Source organism: Amborella trichopoda, chromosome 10 (assembly GCF_054954075.1).
Source record: "Amborella trichopoda isolate Santa Cruz 75 chromosome 10, AtrichopodaSantaCruz75HAP2 v2.0, whole genome shotgun sequence".
NCBI classification, from domain to species: Eukaryota; Viridiplantae; Streptophyta; class Magnoliopsida; order Amborellales; family Amborellaceae; genus Amborella; species Amborella trichopoda.
In genome coordinates this window covers 45,303,565-45,318,778 of record NC_142345.1, presented here as the reverse complement: position 1 = coordinate 45,318,778, position 15,214 = coordinate 45,303,565, and the positions used below count along the sequence as shown (strand labels likewise).

Genomic DNA, 15,214 nt, shown 5'->3' with positions numbered 1-15,214 from the left:
TGGACCCACCGTTCAATTCAGTTGGCTGGTATTGTGCCACTTATTGAGAGAAGTAAAAAGGTTTGTGGGTCCTCACATGTTGACTAAGCATGTACAATCAGAACCGATAGGAGACAACACGTGAGTTTAGACTTTAGAGAGAGAGACTGACATGAAAATATGATTTAGGAGAGAAAGAGAGAGAGAGCTGAATTGAAGAGAGATGAATGAAGATGAAGCGACAGAACAGAGTGAATAAAACTGGGTAGAGAGAGACGATGGACATTATTAGAGGAGAGCAACTTAGAGAGAGAAATACAGCACATAGAGAGAGGGGTGAAAACTCATTGGAGAAAGAGAGGAATGGAATTCATTGAGGAGATAAAAAACTGAAACTCGTTGGGGAGAGAGAGAGTAAGAAAACTTAAACAAAAAAATGTTTCAAGTTTGAAAACGGTGAGAGTGGGTTTGGACTGGTCATGGTCCAATTTCCAGTGTAAAGCCCCACTGCAAAATTACAGTACACAGAGACAATATGAGGCATATTGGCCCTCCTTTTCTACCATTTTATTATTCTGATTCATGTTATCTTCCCTTGTTTTTTTCTGATTTTTTGAACCCAAAAACCCAGCAACTTCTGACCCCAGGTTCTCTTCCCAAAGCCTGGTTCAGTCCCTGCCCTGACCATGCCTTGGCCTCTGTAAAAGAAGTATAGAAAAACCCATATCTCTCTCCAAAGAACCAAGCAAAGAAAAACCTCTCTCTCTCTCTCTCTCTCTCTCTCTCTCTCTTATCAATATATATAGTGACATACATATAAATATGTGCCCTGTCCTTTTGATAGGTCATTAGATTGTAGCTGGACCTCAGTTCTTAATACAAATCCAACCCATGATAGATTCCCTGTTTTTTGAGTTTTTACAGAGTGGAATATGGTGGCCATTCCCTGGTTTTTTAGGGTTGGACGGCCGCCATTTTCCTTGCTGAAAAGTTTCTTCTCATGAGCAGGGAATGGCTGAAACCCTGCACTTTTCCCCCAAGAATGGAGTGAAACTTAATTGTAAAAGGTATATATGCTGGTTATCTCTTGGTGTTTAATGGTGATTTGTTCTGCAATTCTTTTCCACAAATGGTATGATATCAGAGAAAGATGGCATCTTTTGATGTTTCGTGAAATTTGTATTCTCTTTAATTCGTGGGTTTTTTATGAAGTTTCTTATCATTGCAAAAGGGCCTACTTAGTGTGCAACAATTAGATTTATATTGTTCTTTTCAATTAATGGGATCGTATCAGATCCAGATTTAGAAGTTACAATGAGTTCTCTCTTGTTAGTTTTGATGTTGGGTCTTTTGATCTAATGCCAATATGGGCACTGTTCTGGTCTAAATTTCTTTTGTGTTCCACAATTGTTGCAGAAAACAAACAATAAGAAGACCTCTGGTATACTTGCCTATATTGGGAAGGAGAAAAGAATTACCAAACTGAAACTGTCTTGGTGCTTTCTATTTATGGGACTTCACCAGTGCTGCACAAAAATCTCTTTCCATGGATTGAAGGATTCCAAATATCTCTTTCCAATATGAAAGTATCGAAAAACCAGTTAACAGTATACACTCTCATAAAGCTTTTCTTTGTTTAAATCTCTTTGGAACCACTTTGAAATGGTAGCTCTGCTTCTTTCAAGTTCTTCTAAGTTCCTCAAATTAATCTTCTCTCTATTAGTCATTGGCTTCAAACCTTGACTCTCTCTCTCTCTCTCTCTCTCTCGCTCTCTCTCGCTCACAGATCTTTTTCTATCTAAATGGATGCAACATCAACCCAACTTCCCCTCTCAACTTCTCCAATCAATGATTCAAGAGATCCCCACATTGCACCCAAGCCCCTAACCATCAGATTATCGACTTCAGATAATCCAAATAACAAAATATCACCTGAAAACTCTCAATACAATTCTCCTTCTCTCATCTCTCCTCCATCCTCTGCCTTTGTCTCAGCATTACAATCTCCATATATATCACCAAGAGCTTTAGCCTTACCTGAAAATAATACCCCATCTGATATACCAAGATCCCCTGTTTCCGATGACATACCAAGCTCTTCATACACCCCACCAATAGAATCTGATGACCTGACTGATCAGATAATCAAAATTCCTGTAATTGGGTCGGATCCAAATGCCCCTCGAGTCTCATTCTCATTTCCAGTCCCTCGGATTTCATTTAGGACCTCGGTTTCTCCCTCTACAAATACAAAGCTCAGAAGCCATGATGTCTATATTGGTTATCATGGCCAAAACCTAAATCTCATTCGGTTTTCTAAGTGGTTGAAATCAGAGCTTGAGCTTCATGGGGTAGCTTGTTTTGGGGCTGATCGATCCAAGTACTCAGATTCTCAAAGCCATGAGACAGCTGATCGAATTATTTGTTCGGCCACATTTGGGGTGGTGGTTATTACTGGAGGAGCACTATTGAATGCTTTTACAATTGAGGAGATCAGGATTTTCTCTCAAAGGAAGAACTTGGTCCCTGTTCTTTTTGATAGTGATTCTAGTGAGATAGCGGGGTTTCTAGACCGAAAATCTGGCGAGAAGCTAGATAGAGAATGGAAGGAAGCGATTGAGGGGCTGATCAGAGCTCATGAGTTCAAGCTTGAAGCCTGCGATGGCAATTGGAGGGCCTGTATTTCAAGAACAGTTGGGATCTTAAAGTCCAAGCTTGGAAGGAAGAGTAATGAAGAAAAGGAACCATATTTGGAGGAGTTTTTTTTCCCTAGAAACAATGATTTTGTGGGGAGAGAGAAAGAGTTGCAAGAGATAGAAGCTGCATTCTTTGGTAGCACAGGTTTAGCAGAAGAAGACGACCACCCAAAATCCAGATTTAGCGGGGGTTCCAGTCGAGTATCTCTAGATGAAGAAGCTGATACTATGAGAACTAGAGGGAGATTTATCAGCTTAGAGATGAGGAAATGCAAGGAACCAACTTTAGAAGCATGGATAGAACCGGCAATGGAGCTCACAAACAGGGGTAAAAGCCCACATCACCATAGGCATAAGCACAAGAAAACAAGACATGGAAACAGGAGTTTGAGCAGATCAGAACATGTTTTCTTCCCTTCTAATAGCACTGTGGCCTGTATCAGTGGAGCTTCAGGTATAGGAAAAACTGAGCTTGCTCTTGAATTTGCTTATAGATACTCTCAAAGATACAAGATGGTTTTGTGGGTTGGTGGAGAAGCAAGGTATTTCAGGCAAAGTATAATGAATCTCTCTGTAAATTTGGGGTTGGATGTGAGTGCAGAGACACAACACAATGAGAGAACCAGGATAACGAGCTTTGAAGACCAAGAATTTGAGGCATTCCAGAGGGTGAAGAGAGAGTTATTCAGAGATGTGCCTTATTTGCTCATAATTGATAACCTCGAATCCGAAAAGGAATGGTGGGATGGGAGAGAATTACACGAACTTATTCCTAACAATACAGGTGCAACCCATGTTATTATAACCACCAGGCTCTCTAAGGTTGTGAGCTTCAAACCAATGCATCTTTCTCCATTGCCAATGGCTGAAGCTCTAGTTTTAATGGAGGGAAAGAGAAAGAAAGGGTACCCATCTGAGGAATTGGACGTTTTGAGAAGAATGGGAGATGAATTGGGGTGGCTCAGTTTTGGGTTAGGACTAATTGGCGCCCTTCTATCCGAGCTCTCTCTCTCTCCTACATCTCTCTTTGAAACGATCAAGAAGGTCCCCATAAACTTGAACTACTCTCCCCCCTCTGCAACTTCTACAATGGATGATCAGATATTCAAGAAAAACCCATTTTTGGTGAGAGTATTGGGGTTTTCTTTTGGTGTTTTAGAGCAGAGTCAAGGGACTAAGAGCCTGGCTTGGAGAATGGCTTTGGCAGGAGGTTGGTTTGCTCCAAGACCAATCTCTGCAACACTTTTAGCAGAAGCAGCTAAGAAGGTCTCATCAGCGAGAAACCCATTTCATCAATGGGAAAAATGCTTGAACACAATTCTTTGTTATTGCTGTAATTGCTGCTTGGCGTCACAAACCAGAAGAACTGAAACTGATTCAGCTCTTCTTCTCGTGAGATTGGGTCTAGCAAGAAGAACCAAGAAAGAACCTGTGTGCCATATCGAACTCCATGAGATCACACAATCTTTCTCAAGGAAGAGAGGGCCTTTACCAGCTCCAAAAGCCATGGTTCAGGGCTTGCTAAAAATGGGAAATGTTGGTGAAAATTCTGACCATTTTTGGGCTGCCTGTTTTTGGGTTTTCGGGTTCAGATCAGAACAAGTTACAGTTCAGCTAAAACCCATGGAATTGGTACGATTCATTAAGAGAATCGTGCTTCCTCTTGCCATTAGAGCTTTTGCTACTTTCTCAAGGTGTAATGCTACTCTGGAGCTTCTAAAAACTTGCACAAACCAGCTCGAAGAGGTCGAGAAATCATTTGTTTCTCAGATACAAGACTGGTGCCACGGCTCCTTTTGTTGGAAAAAGAAGAAGACACAATCGAACCAGAGAGTGGATGAATTTGTGTGGCAAGATGTTACTTTGCTTAAGGCTACATTGCTCGAGACCAGATCTAAGCTTTTACTTAGAGGGGGTCAGTTTGATAATGGAGAGGAGCTTTGCAGGACTTGTATCAGTATTAGGACTGTGATGTTAGGTCATCACCATGCCCAAACCTTGGCTGCACAGGAAACCTTGGCTAAATTGGTGAGATTTAGACATAAAATATGAGATTATAAATACTGAGTTTTCTCTATTTATGTCTTGTTTTTAGCTTATTACTACAAATTGTTACAGTGTAAGAGAATAGATGTGAATTCTCTCTCTTCCACTGTCTTCCTTGTGTTTTTTCGTTTTAGACCGCTGAATTACATCCAAATGAGAGAAGAAATCAAAAGTTTCTTCCCCAAATCAGAGAGAGAGAGAGAGAGAGAGAGAGAGAGAGATTTGTTTTGATTTATGAAAATCAGTTATCTTTTACAAGGTGTTTTGGAATTGGCATCACATTTACCATGAATTCTTGAGTGAAAATAGTAGTCTGTAAGCTCACTAAACTTTGGTGATTTGAAGCAGGCTCACTTACAAATCATCACATAAACATGACTAATGTGTATTGTAATTCAGAAAGAGGATTAATAGTAAAAGTTGTCCCATTCACTTTGAGGAATGAAAGCTTAGTGTTGCTGTAAAATTCACTGTAATACTTCAAGTGAGAACTGATTTGCTATTTATTAATTCTTCTATAAACTGATGCCATTAATTGTCTGTCTCAGAATATTAATAGAGTTTGGAAGATGTTTCAATAGGCAGTGATCCAAACAATTTACCTGATTACGTTTTCAGGTTAGATATAAAATATCAAGAATCACTATCCCCGAAGTCTGAACTCCTCTTTACTCTCTGTTTTTTTGTACTTTGTACTCTAGTGAGGCTCTGTGTGATGCCACCATTTTTTATTGAAAACATGCTCTCTCTCTCTCTCTCTCTCTCTCTCGCATCAAATAATCAGAGATCAAAGTGCCCATCAAATTTGAACCAGGACTTGGGCACGAGTGACAAGCTTATTGTCTATCTTTTTTTTAGGGCCAATAGTGACAAGCTTATTTTCAAAAGTTGCACTTTTACTTTCAATTAACCTTCAAAAGTCAAAATATCAAATGAATCATCACAATAACAACAACTATTTCATTCTGGCATTAATCATCAAAACCAAAACACAGAAGAAATAAGAATAAAAGGATAAAGAACACCAGAAAAACTCATTAAAGGACATAACCCCACCTTTACAATCAACATAATTCATCATAAACCACATCAAATAACAGCACAAAAGCCCTTCAATCAAATCAACCCCGAAATACAACTAAACCCAATTTGAACAAAATGCACAAAAAAACAACCCAACCCAACTCCATATAAATCCTACAACAGCAACCAACCCGACCCAATCCAATAAAAACTCACTAAAATCTATTAAAACTCTATTCCGTTTTCCAAACAAATTCATGCCTTCAGATACAATCAACCCTTCGGATACAGCCTCGTCCTCATTCTCTAATTCTCTAAAATGGCATGAACCCAATAATCAAGATTCCAACCCCTGTGAACATCAAAATATCTTTATAATCAATTCAAACCTGAAATTCATTCAAACACAGTTCTATGAAAGTTCAAAGTGAGCCAACCAAACCAATTCTCAACAAAATTCACAAAAAACCATCCAAGACCATTTCCATCAAGATCCTCACAAAAAAGACCAATAAAACCCAATCAACTAAAAACCCAACAAATCCATGAAAATCCAGTCCCAATCTCTGAAGTCTAAACAAATACATGCTTTCTTGATCCAATCAACCCTTCTGATACAATGCCTCATCATTCATATACAAAGTTACAAACTCTCTGATTCTCTGAAAATGTCAGAAATCCCAACAATCAAAATCCCTGTAAAATCCAATTCTAACAAAATTCAAACCAAACCAACAAATCCAATTTCAACAAAATCCACAAAAAACCAACCAACCCAATTCCATCAAAATCCCAATACAAAGACCAATCAAACCCAATCAACTAAAAAAATCAATGAAAAGCCAGTCACAATCGCTAAAGTCTAAACAAAGTCAGGCTTTCTTGATCCAATCAACCCTTCTGATACAGCTTCCTCCTCATTCATATACAAACTCTCTGATTCTCTAAAAATGGCATGAACCCCCATAATCAAAACCCCAATTCCCAAAGCCCCAACCAGAGTTGCAACCACCCCAGTTAACCACAGTCCAGCCAAAGTGATCACTACCAGCCCAATAAGGACCGTCCGATCATTGATCCCACGGTCAAACACCACTAACGGATCCTCCCTAAAAAAATACAGCAAGAGCCATCCCGCCAAGATCGCGGCCACTACGAGAAGCGATAACGGCCATTGGATGAGGCTGATCAATGCGATGGAGAGAATGAGCACGGCGTAGTTTACCCGGAAGCATATGGCGTTTGTCCGGAGCCTGGAGAGGGCGCCGGACAAGTTTTCAGGCCGCCGGAAAGCTGCGGTGGAGAGGAATTCCGGCCATGGCTTGTGGTTGATGGAGTAGTAGGAGAGGAGGTTAGAGAGAGAGAGGGAGATGGGGTTGCCGTTTGAGATGGGTATGGTGGCGTACGTGGATTGAGAAGCAGGAGACATGTGTTCCTAGAGAGAGAGAGAGAGGATATTAGAGAGAGAAACGATGGACCGTTACCAGGACCAGGAAGTTTGTTGTCTTGTTGAGAGAGAGAAAGTGACTCGTGAAGAGGGAAAGGACTTCTGAGGAATGCAAAGAAAAAGTAAAGGACTGAAGCCAAAAAATGTCAGGGCTAGAGAGAGAAAGAAGGTGGGTTTGTTGTGGCCTAGAGAGGGTGTTGCAGTCTAGAGAGAGAGCAGGGTGGGTTTGTTGTGGTTTGGAGAGAGATTGGGCAGTAAAGAGGAAGAATGAGGAAAGATGGTGCTTTAGGCTTTGAGCATTAGAGAGAGATGGCAATGGAGTTTTTGTGAATAAATTGAAGAAACTCCTATGCCTTTTAGAGAGAGAGAGAGAGAGACGGAAGGCAATGGATTTTGTGAATAAATTGAAGAAAGGCCTGTGCCTTTTAGAGAGAGAGAGAGACGGCAATGGAGTATTCCTTGAATATGACGATGTCAAAATGAAGAATGGGCTTTGCGTTTTAGAGAGCGTGTTATTTGTTTATTTATTTGTTAGACAGAGAGACTTAAAATGTTATTTGGAAGTAACGGTTTGGATTAGTCAGTTAAAAATGTAACTGATTTGTTAAAGATGTGATTTTTGTCCCAAAAAAAAAAAAAAAAAGTTGCTTACTATTTTGAGAGCTACTTGTTACAGATTTAGGCAATGTCCCTGTTGGGTTTTTTTTTTCACGTGTTCCAAGATTATGGATTTCTAATCTGAATCGCCAGGTTTTGCAATACTACATGGAGATAAGAAAAGGTTCATGCTAAATTATATTCCCCACTTTAAATATGCAAAAGGTGAACATCATTATTATGTAACATGCTGTTGATTATAAAAAAGTTAAAATATAGGTCATTCTACTCTATTTATAAAAAAATATTGTTATTTTAAAATTATTTTAATTTTGGGTTATGTTAGGGTGCTCACACTATTGATTAATTTATCATTATACTCAATAAAATTTGAGCACTTATACTTTTATTTTGTACATGAAGTTTATTTTAATAAGGGCATCTATAATCATTAATTTATCATCTACATGGGGTGTGACATCACCCATATAGAGTATTAAATACCTTACTTCATGTAGGTTATGTCACACCCAATGCTGATAACATCACACCCTTCCTAATAAAAAAAAATACCTTTATTAAAAAAATATTCCATGTACAAAACAAAGATATATAAATGTTTAAAATTTATTGAGTACGATGATAAATTACTACAAGCACCCTAACATAACCCTTTAAATATTTGTAAGTCTATATATTGTAGGTACCTTTGAGAGTCCTATAGCACCTTTGATATAGGACAATGTTTTAAAAAATGGCCGGATCGCATTTGGAATCATTGGACCCGAATCACCCTTTCTAACCCCAGAATTGATGTGACCATCCCAGTTCCTTGAATATATTAGGAACTGAGTACTCTCACTAGGAACTAGCCAGTTCTATCAGGGAACCGACTGATTCTATTAGGGAACCACTCGATCTGGCTCCACATTTTATTTTTTTTATCTTTTATTTTGTTCTTAAAGTTTTTATTTTTTTCGCCAATTCTCTCAGTCGGGTCGCTAATCCAGATCAGCAATTTACCAACCCAAGCATGTTTCTCGAATGGCCAACTCTCCCTACCAATCTAGGTGTTTAAACATTGATATAGGTAAAAGTCACCTAGAGTGAAAGAGGTTTAAGGGTGGTTTGCTTATTTAAGTAGCACGTGTAGCACACATACACCCTCATCATCGCACGGGTCGGGGTCAATCTTAGGGCTCGATATCTTTTTATAAGCATGGTCATCGAGATTAAAGGAGGTGTATGTAGCAGATGATTGTTGGTGTTGTATGTAACGATTTCATAATAATTATGCAGCATCTTAGAGTTCTATATAATTGGCTCTTTCCTATTCGAGAAACACATAATTCTCTCTGCGAACTTCTAAACAGCAAGAACAAAAGCACACATTCCTCTATCTCTACGCATTTTTACTTTCTTTTTTTAAGAATACATAACTTTTGTGTTTTACAGTGGCCTTCAAGCTCGGATGCATAGAGCTTGCAGCATCGAAAAAGAGAACCTCATGTTTTCTTGTATCCCGAGGGCGAATTACCTTTTTTTATGTACATCAATCACAATATCGAAGGGTGCAAATATCGTATGGAGAAAGTGTTATGTGTGCGTGAAAACAGTAACAAACTCATGCAACATCGGCATTTGTCCTTCATGGCTTGTTTGGGCAAACTTTTGAATACATTAATCCTAGGGAAATTTGTCAAAATACATCTAACATATTAACTATTTAAAGTTTGAGATCATATACAATGAGACTATTTACCTTTGGTACAGGGAGGTCACAATTACTTATAACCATTCGATGTAAAATCTGATAGCTTAGGTGTATCACAAAGTTCAAAAAAATTTATTTTGACCTTTGAATTTGGTCAATGAAATAAATACAGCCACCCAATTTTACATCCAATGGTCAAGATTAATTGTGATCACCTTATATCAAAGGTAAACGATCTCATTATATACTTTACCTTAAAGTTTTACTTGTGTGATTCAATTTCAAAATGCCTATCTAGATACACATGAACTTTGAGTTGAAAAAGTAGAAAAGTAAAAAAGATAAATTGTTAAATAGTTGAAAAATGACGTGTATTTTGATCAATATTTTTAATATTTTATTATGCAAACAATAGGTTACATTTTTTTTTTTTTTTGACAAATGTTACTACTTTTATTAGCACTATGAAAAGGAAATTATATTGTCAAAGATAACAAGAGAAGGTAAAAGAGCGCCCCCCTTAGACAACTCATCAGCAACCGAATTAGCTTCTTCGTAAACATGTGAGAAGGTAACCGTGAGGGGAGCAACCAGATCCAAAATGCGTAACCACAGAGAACGAAGGTTCCAAGGAACCCGTTGCTCCTTATTGCACCACTTAATGACATTAAGAGAATCCCCCTCAATCCAACACATCTCCCCACAATTTCTTTCGCCAAAAATCTTCAGACAATGGTAAAATGCACACATCTCAACGTAGTTTGTTGTTGCACATTCGATTGGCCCTGCAAAGGAAAATAAAGTATTGCCACAACAATCCCTCACCACTCCACCAATACTAACCCTTCCAGGATTGCCCAGGGAACTGCCATCAAAATTAAGTTTAAAAGTACCAGAAGATGGGGTTACCCAACTTAACTTTGGTCGGCTATTACAGGAACCAAGAAGAAATTGATTGCCCAAATTAGCCAAAACATCAATCTTTGATAAACCCCAACCTTCTTTAGAAACAGATAGGCATGACCAGATGGACAATTTGATTGAATGACTCAAACATTCTAAAGAAAGAGAAATTCCTTCAAATGTCTACTTGTTTCTTTCTTTCCATATTTCCCATAGAATCACCCTTCTTGCTATACTCCATAGCGTCTGACCGCCCATCGGCAAGTGTGGTAAAGACAACTGCGTCACGATCCCATCAACCGCTAATGGTAAGGCCAAACTAGTATTGATCAGTCCAAACAACCAATATCAAATTTAGCTCGTAACCGGGTAATGTATAAACAAATGCGTAGTAAATTCACCATCAGTGCGGCCAGCCAGATAAAAACTTGGACTTTGCAGGGTATTGGCCATTTCCAAAAAGTAGCAACCTGGGGGTAAGACCATCTCCACCAATCATGGAAGAGAAGGTTGTAGCAAGACTTAACGCGGAAGATACCATCATTTTCAATTGCCCAAACTATTTCATCTCTCACATCTGTTGCAATATAGGTTGTATCAAGTAGTTTCATCAACGCACACCATTGTGAAAATAAATTATTATTCAGCCCGGTATACCTCAAGGGAAGATTCCATGATAAAGAGGCCCCTCTTCTCTCAACCAGTTGACACACCTTAGCATTGGGGTCTAAAGCAATGGCAAATAAATCTGAGAAAAAGGACTTGAAGGAATAATCACCCATCCACGTATGGTGCCAAAAAGAAACTTCATTTCCACTCCCAATCGACCATCTAAAGTAATATGCAACCATGGGCGATACACGCGCAATCTTCTCCATATCTGAGAAGTGTCCATCCCAGAACCTCGACCAATCCAAAAGTTTGATCTACCCAAACCATACTTAACAATAGGTTACATTGTTAGTGAACATATTTGTCTTTATACCTAGTTTGGGTGAAAGAGATCGAGAGATTGCGCCCTCATAAATTTATTAGTTTCCATTTCTATTTGCCCAATTAAAATGATATTACTGTGATAGACACGATTAGAGAAAGTTGTCCTTTCAAAATGTGGTGCTAATCCCTTGGTAAATCCCAAGTGAAAGAGTGTGCTTGGCAAATTTATGTAGGCCAATGTTTCAAAAATCGGAATTATGCTCCTACATAATAGTGTATGATGCTCATACTCCATGTCTGACTCGTGTGATTCCTTATTTGGAATGGACTATTTTAGCATTAAAAAAAAAAATGGAAACTTAAAAACTAGGATAACTGAGTCTTTCAACTCAAATGACTTTGAATCATTTACTGTTGGCAGATGTTTAGTACCATATCTATTATAAGATAATTATACATTTGTGCAACACCAAGCATCAAGCCCGTCTAGCTCAGTTGGTAGAGCGCAAGGCTCTTAACCTTGTGGTCGTGGGTTCGAACCCCACGGTGGGCGTGATATACACCTATATCTTCCCATCTGAAAGTTGGACGGTTCTTAGTTCAATCTTAGGATGGTAATTTTTTTTAGGCACAGAGAGAGTTATTTTGATTCTTTAATTATCGCTTAATATAAGGAGAATTAGTAAGAACTCAAATAGTATTATAGACATGTATGAGGGGCTTATAACCCTTAAGTATAATCCAAAAACAAACTAGGCTATTTCTTTTCATCAAATACACAAATCCTATGTTTTCGAAATACTAAATCTTTAAAATTTAGGGATTAGGGCTGCATTGAATATTATAATTCTTCAAAAGGATGGGAAGTTCTCTTTAAGTGTATAATCATCTATTTGCTCCTTGGATAAAGATACGCTATTATTTTTATTTATTAGGGCAAGAGTTTCCTTTCATGTTATATACTTCAATTAAAGTGGCAATAAAATATTTTTTTGTAGAAATAGATTTATGTTTAATTTGATTAGAAGTAGGTGAGTCTAAACACACACTTTGTGGTGTCCTTCTTGATGAGTACCTACCCTAAAGCCTCTATAGGTAGTATTTTAAGTTAAATGTGATGTATCTCTACTCATAATTGTGACTTGGGTTGGCAAAGGACCCGGACCCGAGGGATAGACCCCGCTCTGCGTCCGGGTATAGGTCTACAAATTGGACCCGCACGGGTCAGGTCCGGGTCCAAATCTTGGACCCCCTAATTGTGACTTAAACATATGTAGAATACACAATTCAAATGCTAAGTATACATTTCACTTAAATGAAAAGTATGCCCTTAAAATTGATCCAAAAACAAATCAAGTGAACTGACATGCTTCCCATATCAGTGTTAAATATCGGTATGGTCTTCATTTCAAAATCCATAACCATTTAGAATTGATGGTAATTATGGACATAACATCCTTTTCTAGTATAACTGTCTTTGGTGATAAATTGTTAAGATGATCAAAAGATTATATTCTCTATCTTGGAGTATTTTTAGGACCTCAAATATTGGAATTGAGGTCCTAAAAATACATTTTGAAAGTGTCAGAAAAAATAATAGTATATTGAGCACAGATTGTCTAATTTTTGGACGAGAAGATTCAAGTGTGTGGAAAACGCCAATTTTTTTTTTTTTTATTGAAAATATGCAATTGGTGATTTTAAAGTGGATCTTAAAGTTTTAAATCCCAGAAATACTCTTATGTAGGTCTTTTACTCAATATATGGTATCTATTATTATTAGTAGATAAAATAATATTGCATTTTACAAACTGGTGCAGTTCACCTAAAGTAATCAAAGTTATACCTCCAAGCCTTGCCGATTACAATCTATTTCCTCCCCATTAAAAATCGGGTTTGAAAATCTATTTCCTCCCCTTATTATGAAATTTAAAGTTCTAACAAAGGTGTAAATCATGCTGATCTACAAACAATTGAAAATCTTAGAATGCATGGTCCCTATAGCATATTACTATATTACACGATGTAACATTTGTAAGACTTTAATTATTATTCATACATTTAAAGGTCAATATGATCAAGATTTTCTAACATCATAACAACCTCTTTCAGAAAGTGCGCCCTAATTTTTCACACCAATTATATACTTTTTTTCTTTACCAAATACATCTAATATTGATATTAAGTCAAATAACTATTTTATTTAGGGATTGTCTACAAAGAGACCATTTATTTTGTGTACATGGAGGTCACAAATCAGTATTACTCATTAGATATAAAATTGGATGGCTTGTCACTCATTAGATGGCTTAGGGTGAGTTACAAAGTCCTCTTTTCTTTTTCTTTTTCTTTTTTTTTTTTTTTTTTTTTTTTTTTTGTGGAGCTTTGTGTCTACTCAATGACACTCTTACAACAATCTATTTTGAAATTTAATGGACAATAATGATTATGACCTCCATGTACAAAAGATAAAAGAAAAAGTTTATATAGAGCCGAGGCTCTAAACAATCAAATTAGAGCACAACTCAAAAAGTTCACTAGAAGTGGTTGTTTTGATGCCCAAATATCTTCAAATTGATCATCTCGACATCAAGATGCACGGACATGAGAAAAAAAAATAGATGTCAAGTGTTTGAAATAATGCATCTCGTAATGCATTTTTGGACCGTCAATTTTCAATATTTTTAAGTTTTCACGTATCTGTTTGATCTACACTATTTTTTAAGCTTGTAATTTTGTAATTAGAGATGAAAATATATTTTTTAAAGCTATTACAAATATTTTCAGTATTGAAACTATATTTCTCAATACTATTTGAAGGTACGATTTATTTTGATCGTTCAGAATCTCGGCTCTATAAAAACCGCACTCAAAGATAAATGGTATCCTTGTAGACGATCCCTTTTTTTTAATAATGTTGGGTGGGAGGATTGAGGAAGGGGGAAGGTAGATTGCATGGGCCTCTCAAATTTCTCGTGGACATCCACATCTGCCTTTAATCTTAAACACGATACTACAACGTCCCTTTCCCCACCCACCCCCCTCCCTCTCTTAAATAATAAGTAAGGCATAAATATTTTTTTGTTGAAAGATGTAGTTTCATTATCGAAAACTTTTAAGATGACCTGAAATTCTATTTCTATTTCTTAATTCTGAAATTTAAAGATTTAGAAACAGTGTAGATTGAATGGATCTATTACTACTTAAAAATCTTGAAAATAGATAATATAGATATATGTTACAAAATGCTTTATTTTCACACTTGAAATGATTTTTTTCATGCCCTTGTTTATGGAGGTCGAGATGGGTCAATTTTAGGGTTTTCTGTTTTTTGAACAACCTTGTTGGGTGATTTTTTGAACTGCTGTTGCTTTTATAGCATAAGGGGGCATAAAATTGATGCCTACATTAAACTTTTTCTTGTGAGTACAATTATGCTTATTTAGACATTAGAGCAAAATCACCCATTTTCTTTTCCCCTATATGTAAATGGATTAACCTTTATAGTATGCTATTGCTGGAGCATACTATATAATAGCTAACTCCCCGTGAGTAAAATAGCTCCTTGGAAAGTTTTCTTTTTGAGTCCAAGTTTTGGGACCTCTCTAATTATCACTAGATTATTATTAGTAAAGAAAAATATTTGGATTTTGACATCTTGAACATCCAAATAATTTCCTTCAATTATGGGATGATTCCTGTATCTTGGGATGTCCATTTTTAGATATCAAGAGAGGAATTTTAAATTTCTTTTTTCATTTAAAATTAGACCTTGGGTTCTAATGATTCATCGTCAACGTTGTCAAAATTTTTATCCAATTAATTGAGGTCGACTACATGCATTCTAATATGCTATTTTACTCTATTAAATGT

At 37.0% G+C, this 15,214-nt stretch overlaps 2 protein-coding genes and 1 non-coding gene across 3 annotated transcripts; 2 read left to right on the top strand and 1 right to left on the bottom strand.

The window, feature by feature from the left end:
* Positions 1–227: 227 nt before the first annotated feature.
* LOC18447413 (P-loop containing nucleoside triphosphate hydrolases superfamily protein) lies at positions 228–4,822 on the top strand. The gene is made up of 2 exons (XM_006857511.4): positions 228–1,046; positions 1,396–4,822. The coding sequence occupies exon 2, from the start codon at positions 1,782–1,784 to the stop codon at positions 4,725–4,727; it is 2,946 nt and encodes a 981-aa protein (XP_006857573.2). The 5' UTR covers positions 228–1,046; positions 1,396–1,781; the 3' UTR covers positions 4,728–4,822.
* A 1,524-nt stretch (positions 4,823–6,346) lies between these two features.
* On the bottom strand, positions 6,347–7,173 carry LOC18447414 (PRA1 family protein G2). The gene is made up of 3 exons (XM_088850575.1): positions 6,652–7,173; positions 6,516–6,566; positions 6,347–6,406 (listed from the first exon to the last, which is right to left on the bottom strand). The coding sequence occupies exons 1-3, from the start codon at positions 7,171–7,173 to the stop codon at positions 6,347–6,349; spliced, it is 633 nt and encodes a 210-aa protein (XP_088706701.1).
* Positions 7,174–11,821: 4,648 nt separating this feature from the next.
* Positions 11,822–11,894, top strand: TRNAK-CUU (transfer RNA lysine (anticodon CUU)). The gene has a single exon. It is a non-coding gene; the product is annotated as a tRNA-Lys (tRNA).
* Positions 11,895–15,214: the final 3,320 nt, after the last annotated feature.

What these genes read in the sequence shown, in the direction of transcription:
- LOC18447413 (XM_006857511.4), top strand. Translation starts at nt 1,782, where the DNA reads ATGGATGCAACATCAACCCAACTTCCCCTCTCAACTTCTCCAATCAAT.
- LOC18447414 (XM_088850575.1), bottom strand. Translation starts at nt 7,173, where the DNA reads ATGTCTCCTGCTTCTCAATCCACGTACGCCACCATACCCATCTCAAAC. An exon ending in ATATGAATGAGGAGGAAGCT is followed by an intron (nt 6,567 to 6,651) that starts GTATCAGAAGGG and finishes TGATTTTTTTAG; the next exon opens with TTGATTGGGTTTGATTGGTC. An exon ending in ATTTTGATGGAATTGGGTTG is followed by an intron (nt 6,407 to 6,515) that starts GTTGGTTTTTTG and finishes TGACATTTTCAG; the next exon opens with AGAATCAGAGAGTTTGTAAC.